This window comes from Nicotiana attenuata, unplaced genomic scaffold (assembly GCF_001879085.1).
Source record: "Nicotiana attenuata strain UT unplaced genomic scaffold, NIATTr2, whole genome shotgun sequence".
Lineage (NCBI taxonomy): Eukaryota > Viridiplantae > Streptophyta > Magnoliopsida > Solanales > Solanaceae > Nicotiana > Nicotiana attenuata.
The window spans coordinates 114,333-130,931 of record NW_017671884.1 but is presented as its reverse complement, the minus strand read 5'-3'; the positions used below and the strand labels follow the sequence as shown (position 1 = coordinate 130,931).

Genomic DNA, 16,599 nt, shown 5'->3' with positions numbered 1-16,599 from the left:
ACATTAACGAAACTTAATCACCATTACTATCACCTTTATAAATTTGTCTTCTATTGTGCTCTATTATTTTCAAGATCTATAGCAACGAAGTTGTGATTATTCAAATTAAGTAAATTTTTTAGAGAGTTCGAATAGGCAAATCGTAATAAAGAATGAGATTTCAAGCAAAAAGTTTGAACTTCCTAAAAGTTTCTCGCATTGGAAAAGTGGTAAACTGTTAAGAGGGAGTGTCAGTTTTGAACATTCTGGCTAAAACGTAGTATAGGCGGCCTACAGATTTGTTAATCATAAATCTATTTACAAATCAATCATGTCTCTATATATGTCTCATGTACAAAACGTTTAATTCAAGAATTCTAAAGTCAAGATAGACTGAAATATACGGAAAGCAGATGAAAGAGACGCCTAATTGATAAATTTATTTGAGAAATATATATTTTTTGTCGTTTCAATAAATAATAACCAATAATATATATATATATATATATATATATATATATATATATATATATATATATATATATATATATACTTTTTGGTTTACAAATACAATTAATCAATTTTGTCTTTTTGGTTCACAAATGCAATTGGTTTTGACCAACTGATCAATTTTGTATGTTGCTCAATTTATTTCTCAGCAACACACTCGTGTAGAGAGAGAAAAGAGGCACACTCCTGTCATTTTCCATTGTGCCCCTATTCCTTTTTTTAACTCGACAAGATGTGGTTAAATTAGACTATAAAAATGGATATTCATCAAATTTATTATTTTTGTATTTATTATTCAGATATCTAGTTTCTGAAGAAGTATCAAATGAGAATCTAAATGCACAAGCAGAAAATTTCAATTTCTGTGTCATGGACCTCATTAGCGAGGTTAGAATATGTTGGATCCCATAAGTTAAAGATAAGAAAAGCTAATACAGTAGTTATTTAATTCAAATTTACTAAATTTGACCATTTCATTTATCAAAGTTTGGCGATTCAAAAAAAAAAAAAAAAAAACAAAGAGATGAAGCATCAGGATTCAGGAGCATTACATTTCAAGAGGGGCTTCTGTCAACAAATCTGTAGAGACTCATAAAATGTATACAAGGAGCATGTATTTGCTGATTCTGTAAATTTGCCTCCACAAAAAGAATGAGATACCCTTAAGATAAATGCTATAAAGACTTCCCTCTTTACAAACAACTTACTCATTCGTGTTCGGAAACAATATGTAAAGTATTTATAAAGAAAAATTTACAGATCTCTTCTTTAACAGCTAACTATTACCTCAAGCAGAGCCCTTTTGTTACCACTATACTGAAAGATTATGTGTGTCACAACTTTACAATTCTATGCTAAAAGCCAGCTGCTTCATCAAAAGAAAGCGCGCAATAGTAGTCAGCCAAAATTGGGTCCTTCCAAAATCCCTGTAAGGTTTTTCAGGTTTTTCCATGAATNACGCAAATTGAACCTCACTCTGTTCATTTGCGGATGGCGAGGTCATGTACCGCGTTCTTCAGCCGCACAGACCGGTGATGGATCAGCTACGTCTTCGGAGGCTTTGTGGAGGTTGGATAGGTTTCACTAAGCTCTCCACTACTACTTATGGCGGTACGATCTTCTGAGGATCCCCAGGATTATTTAGACAGTTGTCATGAGGTTCTCAGGAACATGGGGATAGTGGAGACCAATGGGGTCGACATCGCTGCTTTTCGACTGCTGGATTCGCCAAGACTTGGTGGAGAGAAAATTGTTTGGCTAGACCAGTTGGGTCTCCAGCTTTGACTTGGGATCAATTTTCTCAGCCAAAAGAAAAACAAAACTAGAGAGACACAAGGGCAAGAAGGAAGCACTGATATGGTCTTTACTGTCATGTCATTTCATTAGAAAATGCCACAACAACATTCACCTAAAAAGGAAAAAGATTTTGACAAAATTGTATATCAATCAAATAATGGTAGAAGAGAGACCTAGTTTTAGGTACCAAAAGAATGAGAAAGCCTTTTGATTCCACATCAATTTAGTACTCAAATAGGGAACAAATGTGTTTCCTATTGATACATAAAAGTACCTCAAACACATACAGGAGTGTGCATATTGTCTAGATAAAGAACCTTGATACATTAGTTCCAGTCACCACGCATCATTATAATATATAAGCACCAGATATCATGGCATAGCACAGGATTGTGCATATTGTTTAGACATTTTTTTAGTTGTTTGCATTCATAAAGGGAAGCCCGGTGCATTAAGCTCCCGCTATGCACGGGGTCCGGGGAAGGACCAGACTACAAGGGTCTGTTGCATACATATATTGCTATAACTAAAAGTGGAGAATATTTTAAAGAGCTATTTTTAGGCAAAATGGAAAAGAGATATATCTAGGACATAACGGGTTCAAGTTAAGATACTAGCGTTTAGTAGAGAGACCAAAGCATAATAACAAATTTAGCCCTAGGATTTGTAAGTTTGTAGTGGAACATGGTAGCAAATATGCATTCAGATAGGTTGTCTGTTTTCATGCTTCCACTTCTCAGCATAGTCTAAATAAATGCCAATTTTACCTATCCTCTGTGACTTCCTACAATGAGTACAAGAGAGCAGATAATCGTGTACACCAAATATTTCAGCATAAGAATACGAATAATTTGGATGAGATGTTGCTAAACAGATTAGAGCCATTGCAGAATAGAACTGAGCTAGTTCCGAGGGAATACTTGTTATACCTCCAAATCCATACTATTGCAAAGAAAATTTGAGTAACCAAATGTATTCACCAGATTCATGATTCAACAACTTGACATTTTAACAGAAGTAAACTTCGAACTTTACTATTAACGTCCATGAAGACACTGAGCGGTGTCTAAACAAGGAAATTCTGAACATCAAAAAAGCTAAAAGTCATGGAATCTTACCCCCAAGCAAGGAGGAGAACTTTCTCATAGAACACAGTAGACAATTCAGAATGAGCCAAACTGCACCAACATCACAGATATCAATTTGGTAGAAACGTAAAACAAGCTGAAGTTAATGATAAAAACAATTAAAAATGAAGGATATACCTCAAAGCCCACAGCCGAAGGTATGATGCAGTGTTAGAGACGGCACCCAGAACAAACTCAATAGAGTGTATCATTTGATGCACAAAAACCTCACTAAAATTGAACTCCTCGTGGTGGTGTTGCCTCGCAGAGTCTGGTTCCTCATAAGTATCCACCTCAGATGTTCCAAGAAGGCCATAAGTTCCACCTTGAAATCTCTGAGAATCATAATAAGGTAGCCCAAATAACCATAAGAAAAATGTCAAAAGTCAAAACAATTTCTTTTGTTTTGTTTGTTATATATATATATATATGTGTGTGTGTGTGTGTGTGTGCGCGCGCGCGCGTGTATAACGAAAGACAAAACACTTCTGGTTTGATGATTAAACAATTACTATATAGCCAAAATTGAATAAACCAGTCTTGCGCAAGTAAACTTTGGGAGGATTGGATCGTGACCCTTTTAGTGACTCAACCTGTTTTGTTTCAATTTAGTCAATCTGCCCATTGGCAACCCTAAATTCCCAACCTCTCTTCTCTACAAAAGAATTCCCTCAACTCAACAATCACAAACTGACTCTTAGGAAAAACAAGATTACATCCTCAATGATTCCATTACTTGTGCCCTTTTAAATAGAAAATTGATTATCCATTCCTTTATACTTTTCTCTGGATCATCAAGATAGTACAGTATTCAATTCATTGTGATGGGTGAGAAAGCAAAAGCAACCAAATGTACTTACACAACAACATACCCAGTAAAACAACCAAATGTACTTACCTCGGTGTAAAGTCTCTTCAAAATAAAAGGTTTTGGAAAAAGCATCCATGGAACAGCAACAAGTGCTAAAAGCAGCAATATTACCTGCAATAATAATTGTTAAACAAAGAAGCAAGGGACGAGAGATTTTCAAGGGTTTGTTCCATTTATGGATTGGGGGTGAGGGGGGATTATGGTCAATTGTTTGGTTGTCTATGTAGAGTTCGATAATAGATGATATAATAATATCATCTCGCCCCCACAACCCACCCCCAAGTCCTGGATAAATTATCCCTAGGGGAGAAGCGAACAAAAGTTATCCTATGATATCAAATGGTTTTTTTACTCCACAGATTTCTCTCTCCCCTTCCACCCACACACGGCCACCAACCTTTTCTTTATTTTCTTGTTCGTATTGCTTTTAATTAATGTCGAATAGCTTTTAACAAATATACAGAGATACATTATCATGACTAATTCTTCATTTCAAATTAATCCTTATTCAATAAGTTATTTAATGCATTTAGGCCAAGGAAATTTGTCACAGAGATTTAAAATCCTTGTAACAAACATGGGACACAAGTGTTACAATCTTATCCATATTCCATTAATTAACATCATATCCTACAACGTAATCCGGTGGTATTAAAGTTTTACCTTATCACGTCTGCAGATCAAATGAACCCTAAGAGCAGAAGATTAGAAAGAGATGCGATGGCACATACCTGAAGCACACTCTGGCCCCAAAACAACTGGTTTTCACCAAGAGCCTCGAATGGACTTAGGAACATATAAATCATAACATGGTAGAGATCTGCCTGAGATCCAGTGCACCATTTAACAACAATGAGGAGAGACAGGTATCCAAAAAGGCTGTTGAGAAAGATCACTTGTGGCACAAACTGATACCTGATAACAAATCAATAACAGAATAAATAACTTCAACGAGAAAACCATCAAGAGGGGACAGAAGAAAAGGGAATACGCACTTAATATCAAGTGTGTTGTTGAAGAAACGTGCATTGAAGTAACTTAATATAATTCCGAGGTTCATCTGTGCCACACCCAACAAAATAGACATCTTCATCTTAAGGGAGTTCAAGAAAGGAAGCTCCGAACGGCTACCTCTCCAGCTTGGATCCACACCAAAAGGATAAGGATCACTGTATTTTATTAAACCGACTGTATATGCGTCACTGTAAATACAAACATCAAAATCCCAGTTAAAAAATTGCAAAAGTAAAAGGGCTGGCTGGAAACGATGCATTAAAAGCGAACTCAAGCTATACGTGCATTCAAAGATTGGGAGGCAAGAGTAAGGTGCCAGTATAGACGAATGATATGTAACCATCATAAACATTATTTTTTTTTATCAATAGTAACCATCATAAACATTATTTGAGGAGCAAAGCAATATCTGAATATGTCCAAGAAATATGGAGAAGATAATGATTGTTTGATTGCATTTCTACAGTGTCTTGTACCTGACCGGAAAGCAATGAGGCTACTTAAAAATATGTAGAAATCAAATAGAAACTTAGCCAATCTTCACCATAAGTACATAACAATATAAGAAGCCTGACTAAGAAAATCCCAAAAACCAAGCGATTTGAGGCATTAACCTGAGATCAAATTATTAGAAACATCCAAAGAACCTCGACTACTTGTAGTTATAAGTAACCTGTTATGATCGTATTGAATTGAAGTCTTAATCACAAAATCAAAAATAAAAATTAAATCCTGCGCAGGAGTGGAGACAAAAGCTACTCTTCCCCATCTGAACCCCCCCACCACCCCACCCCCAAAAAAAAGAATAGTTTATTTCTCATCTATGATCTAATAACATAACTTAAATTGTAGCCAAAGCAACCACTTCTTCGCTCTTATTTTTGGCAGTTCGGTATAATCCAGATTTGCAACATGGTTGAAAAGTGTCCTTTGCTATCCTTTTAAAGGTCTGGGCGACGAAGCTTTTTTTGATCAAGTAATAAGGTCTGGGTGAGGAAGCTTAAAAAATGCAAATCACAGTATTGACCAGAAGCATATAAGAGATTGCATTATCATTACTTTGGCAGATCACAGACCGAAGTATTTCAATATGGAAACTTAACAAGGTTATAATTCATACCTGCATGAAGCATCTCGGCATTTGTATGCAGAGCCACCAAATATGTGAAATGGAACAGAGAAGAATTCATTATATATCAAGCCACAGTAAATTGAAAATATTGACATTAAGAGGAGTACATAGCGACCGCCAAAGAGCATCTCCATAAAGCTGCCCAGTTTCTGTCAGAAAATTTTATTTGATCACATAAGGAATATATAATTGCATAATTAATGATGTTAAGTACTCCAAGACAGAGGTTGAAACAATGAGAGGACATACTTGAGAGCTAAGCTTGCTTTCCTTAGAAATAAGAACCAATGCTCCCAACAGCAAACAAATTCCATGACCCCAATCTCCAAACATCACCGCGAAAAGGAAAGGGAATGTAACAATGGTGTAAACAGCAGGATTTATCTCCTGGTATTTAGCAACACTGTCAATGTAGACATTAGTAAGTGCTTTTGTTTTCAGAAGCAACAGAAGACATGTATATTTCAATTTGATATTTAAAGATTCTACACTTGATCTTAACCAAACAGGCCAGAAAGGTATAAGAAATGGATATTGATTTTTCATATAAGATTTAAAGAAAACAAATGAAAATGAATTTTATTTGAAGAGCTGAAGTATCCCAAATTAATAACATAACGTAAGAAGAACAAAGAAAGGGAAGAAAACTGGACTCTCTGTTTTAAGTATATATCATTTTGCCTCGGGCATAATAAATACCATACTGCAAATGTCACTGTCTGAACTAAAGGAAAAGGAGGAAAATATTCCAGCCAAATATGCGTACTGTTTATCATCAAAATCAGTAACACTCTAAAGGAGATGGCATGACCCATGAGGCCGTGAATGACTGAATCATATAGACAAACATAAACCAAGTTAAAGCAATTTCAGATGAACAAGCTGCTGCGCCTGCCACTAGATTCAACAAGGAATCATGAATGTCAATGATTAACGTTCTATTCGCAGAACTTAACAGCATCACCTAACTCATTACATTGTAAATCAGTTTCGCCGATAACTAAATGCTACTATACATTTACTTACCCATACGCATCTACAATTTCTTGATATGCATTTGTGAAATGGTTTGTCCTGAAGTATGTTGGAGGTGAATCTACAGCACCCATCACATGAAATACAATTCCCACTTGTGAGTTGCTATCAATTGTCGCACGTTGCAAAGCCTCTTGTATCTAACGTGTCAAAAGCATGTACGTGGTAATACTATCATAAATAATGCATATGGAAACAGTGCATATGTAACTGCTAACATAAATAACATAAAAGAAGAGTACCTTAGTCTTCGCAAATATTGGACACCAGCCCTCTCCAACTAGACACTTCTTTGTGACATCAAAATTCAGCATATTTAATGTATCATAAACAGCCTTTTCCCTTCTAACCTAAAAAAGAGTTGAGCATTCAACTCGTATTTCAGGGTCACAGAAAGACTTGCTCTCACAAGCCACAAATTAAACTGTATTATAAAAGTGACAACTTATACTGTCGTCGTCACTCTTACCATGTTCATCCATTTTGTGAGGTGAAATCCAATAGACGTTAAAGCTTTATCTCGATGACGTAATCCAACATCCAGAGTGGTTTCCAATTCAGATAGCCTTGACAAAACCTGCACTCAAGATGTTATCCCAATAGTCTTACGTTAGGGCAGGGCAGTTCAAAAAGATTACAATCGAGATAATATACGTACAGAACAATATACAAAAGAGAGCTAGGGTTACACTCATCGAACTGGTGCGATGTGAAAGCTACATCACATAGCGATACTGCTAGAGATTGTGCAACCAATATATTGGCCATTTTCCATGTATACTTTGTTCCATGCATAATATGACCTCAGATATACATTAAAACACAAAAGATACTAGACAGAAGAAAAAGAAATTCTTCCATGTCCTGTTAGCAGTACATCCCAAAGTACACTGACTGGTGCAGAAAAACAAGTTCATTCAATGATGATGTCTATGAAACTCTTCTAGTAATCAGAAAGACTGCATTAAAAAGTTAACCAACATACTTCTCGAGTTATTTGCCTCCTCTTGGTCATGTCTTCAGGAACAGGATAGCAATTAGCACCAAACGCCTCACATATTTTCAATATTTTTGTTCTCGCCTGCTCACCCGAAAAGAATACTACGAAGACTATTTTCTCAACCTGCAGAAGCAAGAATTGGGAGTTAACCACATAGTGAACTTGATACTTAGCCATTTTCAATAAGCAAGGATAAAAAGAAATAAGAATATGAATGGGAATTAGAGTTATTGATGAAACCATACAGCATAAAGTGAGAAGATAATTCATGGACAGTTTCCTTTATTAGGAAAGAGTTCTTAGTGCACCAGTGTACAGAACTATTTCCTGGCATTAACGCAAGAACAATTTAGAAGAAAGAATGTAACCATTTCATTTGAGGTAGGATCCAAGATTTCTTCATCAGCAACTGCCTGGTGGAAAAGCATATTGCCCCTTGTTGCACGAAATAGCATTCTTTCAAATTGTAGAACTTTGGGCTTGCAGATAATGCCACTAATAAATCTTACTCCAGATTGATTTGAAAGTTCTGGTTGCATCTCCTGAAGATTGAAAGAAACCTTATCTCAGATGCTTCATAGATACAGATAATCATTATCATGCACCGGATCAGTCTAATAACAAGAAAGAATCAATTACCTGCTCAAGTAATGATGCTGTATCTGAATAGCTATGATTGGAGTACACATTTTCATCTAATTCTGTTTCCTGAGCTGTTGTATAACTTCTACTTGAGACAAGGAAGTCACTAGCCTAAAATTTGCAGAGTTATAGTTAGCAGAAATGAGAATAGCTCTGAAAAGGCAAATATTTCCCGACCATAAGAAAAAGTATCACTTTTGGTCCAATAGGTACAACTAACTAGAACAGATTTGTCCATAAAGTTTGTTGAGTGGTTTGAAGTTTCAAAAGCTTGAAGGAAACATAATTGGCAAGCACCATGTCAGGCATTAATAACACCAGATTAAGTACGAAGAATCAATTTCTCAACTAACAATGTTACTTGAGAAGCCATTAAAAGCTTAGCGCATAAATGCTGATTGATTAGAGCTTAAGCATTTAGAAATATAAAAAAATCCCTATGGAGGTTGACATAGACATGCTTTTTGAACTGTAAAAGCATTACACCCTAATTATGACTAAACAGTTCAATGCGAGGATAGAAGAAGCAGAATAGATGGACATTAATGCAAGCCAATACCTTGCACATGTATACATAACAAATACAAATGCATGACACACATACACATAGTGATGAAATATCCAGACAGCAGTATTAGTCATGCATGGACCAATTTCCCAAAATGTGACGCAGCTCATTAATGCAACAGTAAGAAAGAGAATTTAAATTGTACCTTCTGTAATACCAGCTTAAACTCAAGCAACTCATTGAATGATTGCCTTAGCTTTTCGCTATTAGCATTCATTTCAATCAACTCATGTTCATGCTCTGCAAGTTGTATCTGAAATTCGGAATAGGTCTGCATGAGATTTACTAAAACCGAAAAAAGTATAAAAAGGAAAAAAATAAAAAAGAAGCATAAACACGATTTGGACAAGAAAGTAGGCGTTCATTTGTCAGCAAGAAGAAAAACACCTCCAGTTCTTCCAGTTCAATATCAGGTTGTGAAGCAGGACGCGGAGAAGGCAGCAGCCCAGCTTTTTGTATCTGATCTTTGAAAAATCGTAGTTTTCTTGACATCTCTGCGCATCTTTTTACCTATGTAAGATCATCCACAATTACAATGAAAAGATAATTATACAACACTGCACCATAAAATCTGCAAATGCTTTTGATACCAACTTGGTTGTTAGTAATGTAGTTTTTTGTTTATAAAAAAGAGAAGACTTCAATAACTCCATACATAAGTTAACAAATTACGTGCTGAATTCTCAGTCCAAGTTATTGACCTCCTCTTTGCCAGCAGAAACACTGAGGTATCATGCTGCTTTCGAAAATTAGTAGTGGTTCCCCAGTACATTAGGAAGGCAACTCACATAGGAGAGTTCCATTGAATTGCTTGAAATTCAGTTCTTTTTTTAATATTTGCTAAGTGCAAAGTACTGAATACTATTCCCACTAGAATGTGTCCAAAATAACCTTTAATTGGTCAATCAAAATATTATATCAAAAATTTAAAGCGTATCCTTTTTAACAAATTTTGAAAAAGAAAGAGTTTTCTGAAGACAAAAAATAAAAAGAGATTAAAATGGATATAATAGACAAAAGAGGGGAGAATGGAGTCAAAAAAGTGGAGAGATCAATTATGTTGCTCTTATCGATATGTTAGTTATATCTTAGCTTTAGATGTTGAAGCTAGAGATGGGGACAAATATATGTTAGAACTTGAGGAATCAAGGTAGGTTGGCGTTTATATTTTAGCACTAATTATGCAACCCAAAATGTGAAAACACCTACCCTATGGAGCTTCACTCTTTTCACTGCACCAAAGGAATTTTAGCAATCAGATGTTTCATGTAACTAAGGTTGACTTTACAATATGAATTATCAATCACCATAGTAGCATCAGTGCAGGATTATATGGAGGAGTTTATCTTAAAATCAGACCAGTCTTGAAGATAAAGAATAGCAACAACATTATTTACTTCAAACATTTTCAATATCCTATATATAACCTCAGTGTAACTCTACACTACCATTACAAGCTGAGATAAGATAAAGGTACTTCTTATCTTGACTAAAGCAATTGACTTTCATCAACTTTCAAAGTTTTTCAGCAAAAGTTAATAATGATTATGATTTGTCAAAAATGCATGCTAACAATGATTAACAATTCAATAAATTAAGTTATTGACACAGACGAATTCCACTGAGGTAACAACATTTAGAATATTCAACACAAAGATGTGATATTCACTATTAGTGTATACCTGGTTTACGAATGTTCTTTGAAAAGGACTCTTATCATCATTTAACTGCACAAGGAAAACTTAAATAGTGAGTATGTTTCCCAGTTAACAACAAGAAAGAAGGTGACGCAGACAAAAGATACCAAACATTTGTATTATAAGGCATAAGTAAAGACATCAATTTGCCACAACCAAAATCTAGTCAGAGAGATGAATAGTAATGACAGACTAAAGGACGAAATCATGTGATTAATAGTAACCCTGAAACATGAGGAATGAAGGAAAGGGCTACTCTACTCATCCTCCTGCCAACTCCAAAAGCAAAAACAAGCATAGAGAACTTTTCATTCCTTTAAGATATTAACTAAATCCATACAGACACTGCACCAAGACAATTCGGTAGAAGGACATTACATTCTGTTTTATTGAAATACACTTCATTTTGGCCCTTCAAGATCAAAACCTTTTCTTTATGTAGTAAATGTTTTATTAATGAAGGGAACTAAGATACCCAGATTTAAAGATGAATCTATCTTTCAAATACTACTTCAAATTTCAAAAGAAAAAGCAACCCTGCCTACAACATTTCTTTGTTCAGAAGAAACAGAGGCCAAAGAAGTAAGGGTGATTTGGAACAAAAGTTTGTACCCTGTCATGATTATCTTCCTGCAATACAAATAATGCATCTAATATCTAAAAATGTGTTGTCCGTTAGAAAGCAAATCAATTTATTACTTGATGACAAATTTGCGTAAACCAGTTCCTTGGTCTCTCTTTTCATTAGCATAATCAGAGGCAAACCCAAGAAATTTAAAATTCATTTATCTCCTTTGGAGATGCATTTCAGTAATTAGGATAAGTGCTGTGCTAATAAGGATGTGTTTTGTCAAGCTTAGAGATCAAAAGAAAGTTCCTATATGTAGTCACTATTTCAGATGTGACCGTAGAAATCATCACAACTTGAAGGTTCGTAAGCTTTAAGCAGCTACACTTTTTCAAATCAAATTCACAGGAAACAAAGGAAAAAAGAATGATGACTACTTCTCTTGTGCTCAGGCAAGATAGCAATTAGCAATTTGTTCCAACTTAAGAGGCCTGATCACGTGTACAACTGAGGAAAAAGAGAAATAGATCTCTTAGAAGATCTTTTGGGACTCTAACATGTTATCATCCGCCATAACTCAACTTTACTGAGGCCAAAAGGTAAAGAGAACTACCTTATTTTACCATTTACAACCGTTTCCATCTAGCTGACTTTGAACATTAAAACATTAGTCATATGTTTAGGAAGGTTGAAAGTTCTTGTGCAGACTAAATGAATGGCAATGGTGAAGAGGCTTATAGCATGTAAGGGCTTTGAGAGCACCAAAATCTGGTTAAAGGTGGGTGGATGGTGTTAATTACCAGCCCAAACGGATGAAGAAAAACTCTAAAGACATTTTTTTTTATAAGATGGGATAAAATTTTATTAATAAAATACCAAGATGGTACAACAGTTACACCAAAAAAGAAGGCACAGACTATCTGACCATTACATAACATATCTAAGAAATGATCAAGATATTGATCCATCAGTCTCGAGAGACTTGCTCCTAATCATCAGTCTTCTAATACTCCCTCCTCCATCCCAATTTATATGAAACTCATTCCATTTTGATACCATTCTATTTATATAGAACTTTCATAGCTTTCAAGACTTCCAATTAATTAAGCAATTCAACTTTTTGCTTTCCATGTGATGTTTTCTCTATCAAAAAAAAATTTCTTTGTATCAGTTTCTCTATCAAACTAACTTAAACGGCATCCAATCAAATATCGTCATATAAAATAAAACTGAGGAACTAGTGACGAAGACGGCAGCTCTGAAAAGATGAAAAGATTATTAAACACAATATCAACCAGATCTAGTAGCTAGAGGAATACTACAAAGATACTTTGTGGCCCTCATTTCTAGCCATTCAAATCATAATGTGATCAAAACTAATTCAACCTCAATTCCTTACTCACTCCAATCCCAATATTTAAGCTCATAATGTATCATCCATATCAAGTCTTAATTAAAAAAGAAAAAAAAAGAACTCTTTTATTATATCAGCTCTTAATCCCAATTGCACCAACATGACAAGTCCTCTCTACTACCAACAGGGAATAAATCCACATCATTACCATAATTAATGTTCTAATATCCAAGCAACACAAAGAATGTTATCTTTTTAATTTCAAATTGGAACAACAAAGGGCCGAACCTCAGTGGATCATGGCAACAAAGCAACAATAATAACCAGCTTAATACATAAAATTAGCATCCTTATAAAAAAATACATAAAATTAGCATACAATAAATATAAAGTCGGTGCAATTAATTAAATTTAAATAATCAAATAAATAAAGAAACGAGAAAGAGGTATAGATCTGTACATCACGGAACTGAAGAAGGCCAAGTTGGCCAAGGTAAGTAATAGCAGGGTGAGCCGACTCAACAGGAATGATAAGCTGTACAAATGTCATATTTTCTGAACGCATCAGATCCATTGGAGGCAAATTGTCTATGTACTCCATTTTCCATACACTGAACAAAAATTAGTGTAGAGGGATCCTATCTAATTTTTCTTCAGATCTGATCACAGAAAACACAAACAGTCACACTTTTCTTATCGTACTTTGTACGTTTCTCTGAGTTTTTGTTATTAATGGCGGCACCGATTTTGGAATTTCAGTTCATGCGTATTTTATTTGCAGGGGGTGCCAAATGGGTACTAACTGCCATGGGAAATTCGGTTTTTTCTTTTAATTTTTGAGTCTGAAGTAAGGAGAGAGGGATGGAGTGGTAAAAATGAGAAAATTCAGATTATTAGAAATGAAATTGTAATTTACGCTACCTTTTAGTCGTTGGTCAAATGGTGAGTCATAATAAACTATGTATGTAATTTCAAAAAGAAAAAAAAGGATATTATTTTATGCAGAAAATTAAAGTGCCTACTTATATGGGGTAAATTGATTAGCCACAGGTGGATGAACCACAATATGACATGTGGAAATGAAGACACGTAAGATATGAATTAGTAAATAGTTGGCATCGAATACAAATTGTGACCGGTGTTGAATAAGTTCTGAAGACATTGAAATTGAGAACGAAGATATCACCATCCAAATTCTCCCTCCGTGAACAGTCGTGACGGCACCTAATCTTTACGACTAGGTAAGCCTAACATTTGCGGAAATAAAATAAAAAACATAAAAGCTAACAACTAACAGCAACAGATAATTTAAATAAGCATTTGAGATGCCGCTCGGCATATACAATAATCAACTCTCGAAATATACACAACAATCCCAAAACTCGGAATACCGCACAAGTTTATAAAAATTTCTAACTATTCTATACATCAGTATCTAGAGAATTAAAGGAAGAATTAACACAAGAAGGGATAGAAGGGGACTCCAAGGTCTGCGGACGCGGGTAGATGTACCTTGAAGTCTCCTGAACAGCAGCAATCGTGCAACTAAACTCGAGGCTGGTAGGAGGTACCTGGGTCTGCACACGAAAAATATGTGCAGGAAAGGGCATGAGTACACCATAACGGTACCCAGTAAGTGACAAGCCTAACATCGGTCAAGTAGTGACGAGGCCAGGTCAGGGCCCTACTTGTATAGATATAATAAAAATAAGACAATGAAATATCACGGTAAAAAAATAAAGACCGAAATTTAACAAAAATGAAATCATAGAAAGGTAACAGCTCAATACACAGAGATAACAACAGGGGCTCTCACGAGATACCGTCTCGTAATCCCAAACGTAAATATACAGGGGATCTGCCGGAATACCATTCCGTAGCCCCAAAGTAAATATGCAAGGCAGGGAGATCCCCGAAATACCGTTCCGTAGTCCCAAAGTAAATATGCAACTCAAACAACGGAAATAACAGTTACAGCAAGAAAACCTACAGTTTGGACTAAGTACAAGTCAAGGAAAAATAGGAAAACCCACTAAGCATGTTGCACAAAGTTTAGATAAGCAATTAAGGCACGTAGACATGTTGTTCTAAGCTAAACAGGATAATTACAAATGTTGATAGAACCCGATAGGTTACAAGTATCTTGGTCATAAGTACTTTGTTTTATGTTTTGATGATCTAACAAACTTACTATCAAGAACCAGATAATGAACCTGTCACACATTCTCAAGACCTTAAGATCATAAGGTCCAGCTTTTGTGTTATGGTTCAACTCTTCAGAGTAAAAGGAACAGCTGAGGGAACAGGTCCCTACCAGTTCCCCAGGTGACTGTATGAAGTCAACTTTCCAGCTGGAAAAGTTGTTGCCTGCACACGCTACAGCACAAGAACAGTGCAGCAGTCAACTTTCTGTGAAAGGCTTTTTACCTACCTCGCTTACATCATTGTATGTGAGGTCACACATGTATTATTACCATCAAGGGAGGTAAAACACATTTACTTGAACACTTAGAAATTTCACTCAAGCTCACTCACGTGACCATCCAGCAAGCAAGTCTCAAGTGCTTTAAGAACAAAGAACAAAACAACTACGGACCAGTTCCCGCATCGAGTTATTGTGCCCTCAGTTGAGTTGTAACTTTGTTAATGTTCTTACTTGTAACTCCTGCTTAGCTTACTAAGAAGTAGTGTGTAGGAAACCCTTTGTAAATCTTAAACCTGTGTGTTTGAGTCTTGGCTAGAGTTAGTCAAGTTGTAAAGTCTTTGTAATAGAGTTATTATAAAGTGGTTTGTAATAGAGTATTACAAGTTAGTGAGGGATTAAGAGGTTAATTCCTAGGTTGCATAGGTTGTAATCTAAAAGTTGCTCAGTAGTGAAGTTAAAATCCTACAAGGGTAGGTCGTGGTTTTTAATCCCGTTGAGCTGGGAATTTTCCACGTAAAATTCCTCTTGTCATTTATTTAATGCAGTGTGCGTGTGTTCTGTTGAACCTGATAGAGAACCTGGTTCTCTATAGAGTTTGGTGGACTTTTATATTCTATCAAACCCAAATAAGAAGAAAGAGGTTATTACTCAGTACAAATCGAATTTTACAACAAATAACACGTGTACGCACTTGTCACCTCACATACACGGCGCTCACATATCAGAACAGTACCAAATCCTAAGGGGGGTTCCCCCACACAAGGTTAGGCAAGTCACTTACCTCAAAACAAGCTCAAATCAATCCGTAACAATGCTTTTCCTACGAATATCCGACTCCGAATGGCTCAAATCTAGTCAAAATCAATTACATATCATAAATATAACTACGAGAAACTAATCTAGCTAATGAAATCAAAGCTAAAGTAAGAAATTAGAAAATTGCCTCAAAAGCCTCCCTGGGCCCACGTCTCGAAATCAGTTAAAAGTCACAAAATATGAACACTCATTCGCTCACGAGTTCACTCGTACCAGCATTACTCAAATCTGATACCAAAATCTCGATCAAAACCCCAAAATTCGGCCTAAGAACTTTTGTCAAAATTTTCCCTATTTTTTCACCCCAAATCCCTAATTTAATGATAAAATTAAAGATATAATCATAGAAATTAACTAAAACTAGGTAAGAATCACTTTCCCCAAACACCCACGTGAAAATCTCTCTAAAATTGCCTAATTCCGAGCTCTCAAGTCCAAATGGTGAAAAATGACATAAACTCTCGATTTTGAACTTTTAAATCTGCCCAGGTGCTCTCTTCTTCACGAACGCGGAAGGACCCTCATGTTCGCGAAGCACAAACTCGCTTTAGCCCAGAAATCCTTC

The 16,599-nt window shown here is 35.6% G+C and overlaps 1 protein-coding gene across 1 annotated transcript; it reads right to left on the bottom strand.

Moving 5' to 3' along the window:
• Nucleotides 1-1,827: 1,827 nt before the first annotated feature.
• Nucleotides 1,828-13,675, bottom strand: LOC109210721 (V-type proton ATPase subunit a1-like). The gene is made up of 17 exons (XM_019374174.1): nt 13,254-13,675; nt 10,857-10,901; nt 9,562-9,684; nt 9,320-9,427; nt 8,604-8,717; nt 8,333-8,506; nt 7,950-8,087; nt 7,434-7,541; nt 7,207-7,314; nt 6,956-7,104; nt 6,179-6,332; nt 5,918-6,078; nt 4,779-4,985; nt 4,515-4,698; nt 3,811-3,894; nt 3,051-3,247; nt 1,828-2,963 (listed from the first exon to the last, which is right to left on the bottom strand). Exons 1-17 carry the CDS (start codon nt 13,392-13,394, stop codon nt 2,900-2,902), a joined length of 2,259 nt encoding a protein of 752 aa, XP_019229719.1. The 5' UTR covers nt 13,395-13,675; the 3' UTR covers nt 1,828-2,899.
• Between the last annotated feature and the right edge of the window lie 2,924 nt (nt 13,676-16,599).

Bases quoted from the DNA above. Each gene is read 5' to 3' on its own strand.
- LOC109210721 (XM_019374174.1), bottom strand. From the start codon at position 13,394: ATGGAGTACATAGACAATTTGCCTCCAATGGATCTGATGCGTTCAGAA. The intron at 10,902-13,253 runs GTACAGATCTAT...TTCCTTGTGCAG, and splicing joins GCCTTCTTCAGTTCCGTGAT to TTAAATGATGATAAGAGTCC. The intron at 7,542-7,949 runs GTATGTTGGTTA...TCTTGAGTGCAG, and splicing joins GGAGGCAAATAACTCGAGAA to GTTTTGTCAAGGCTATCTGA.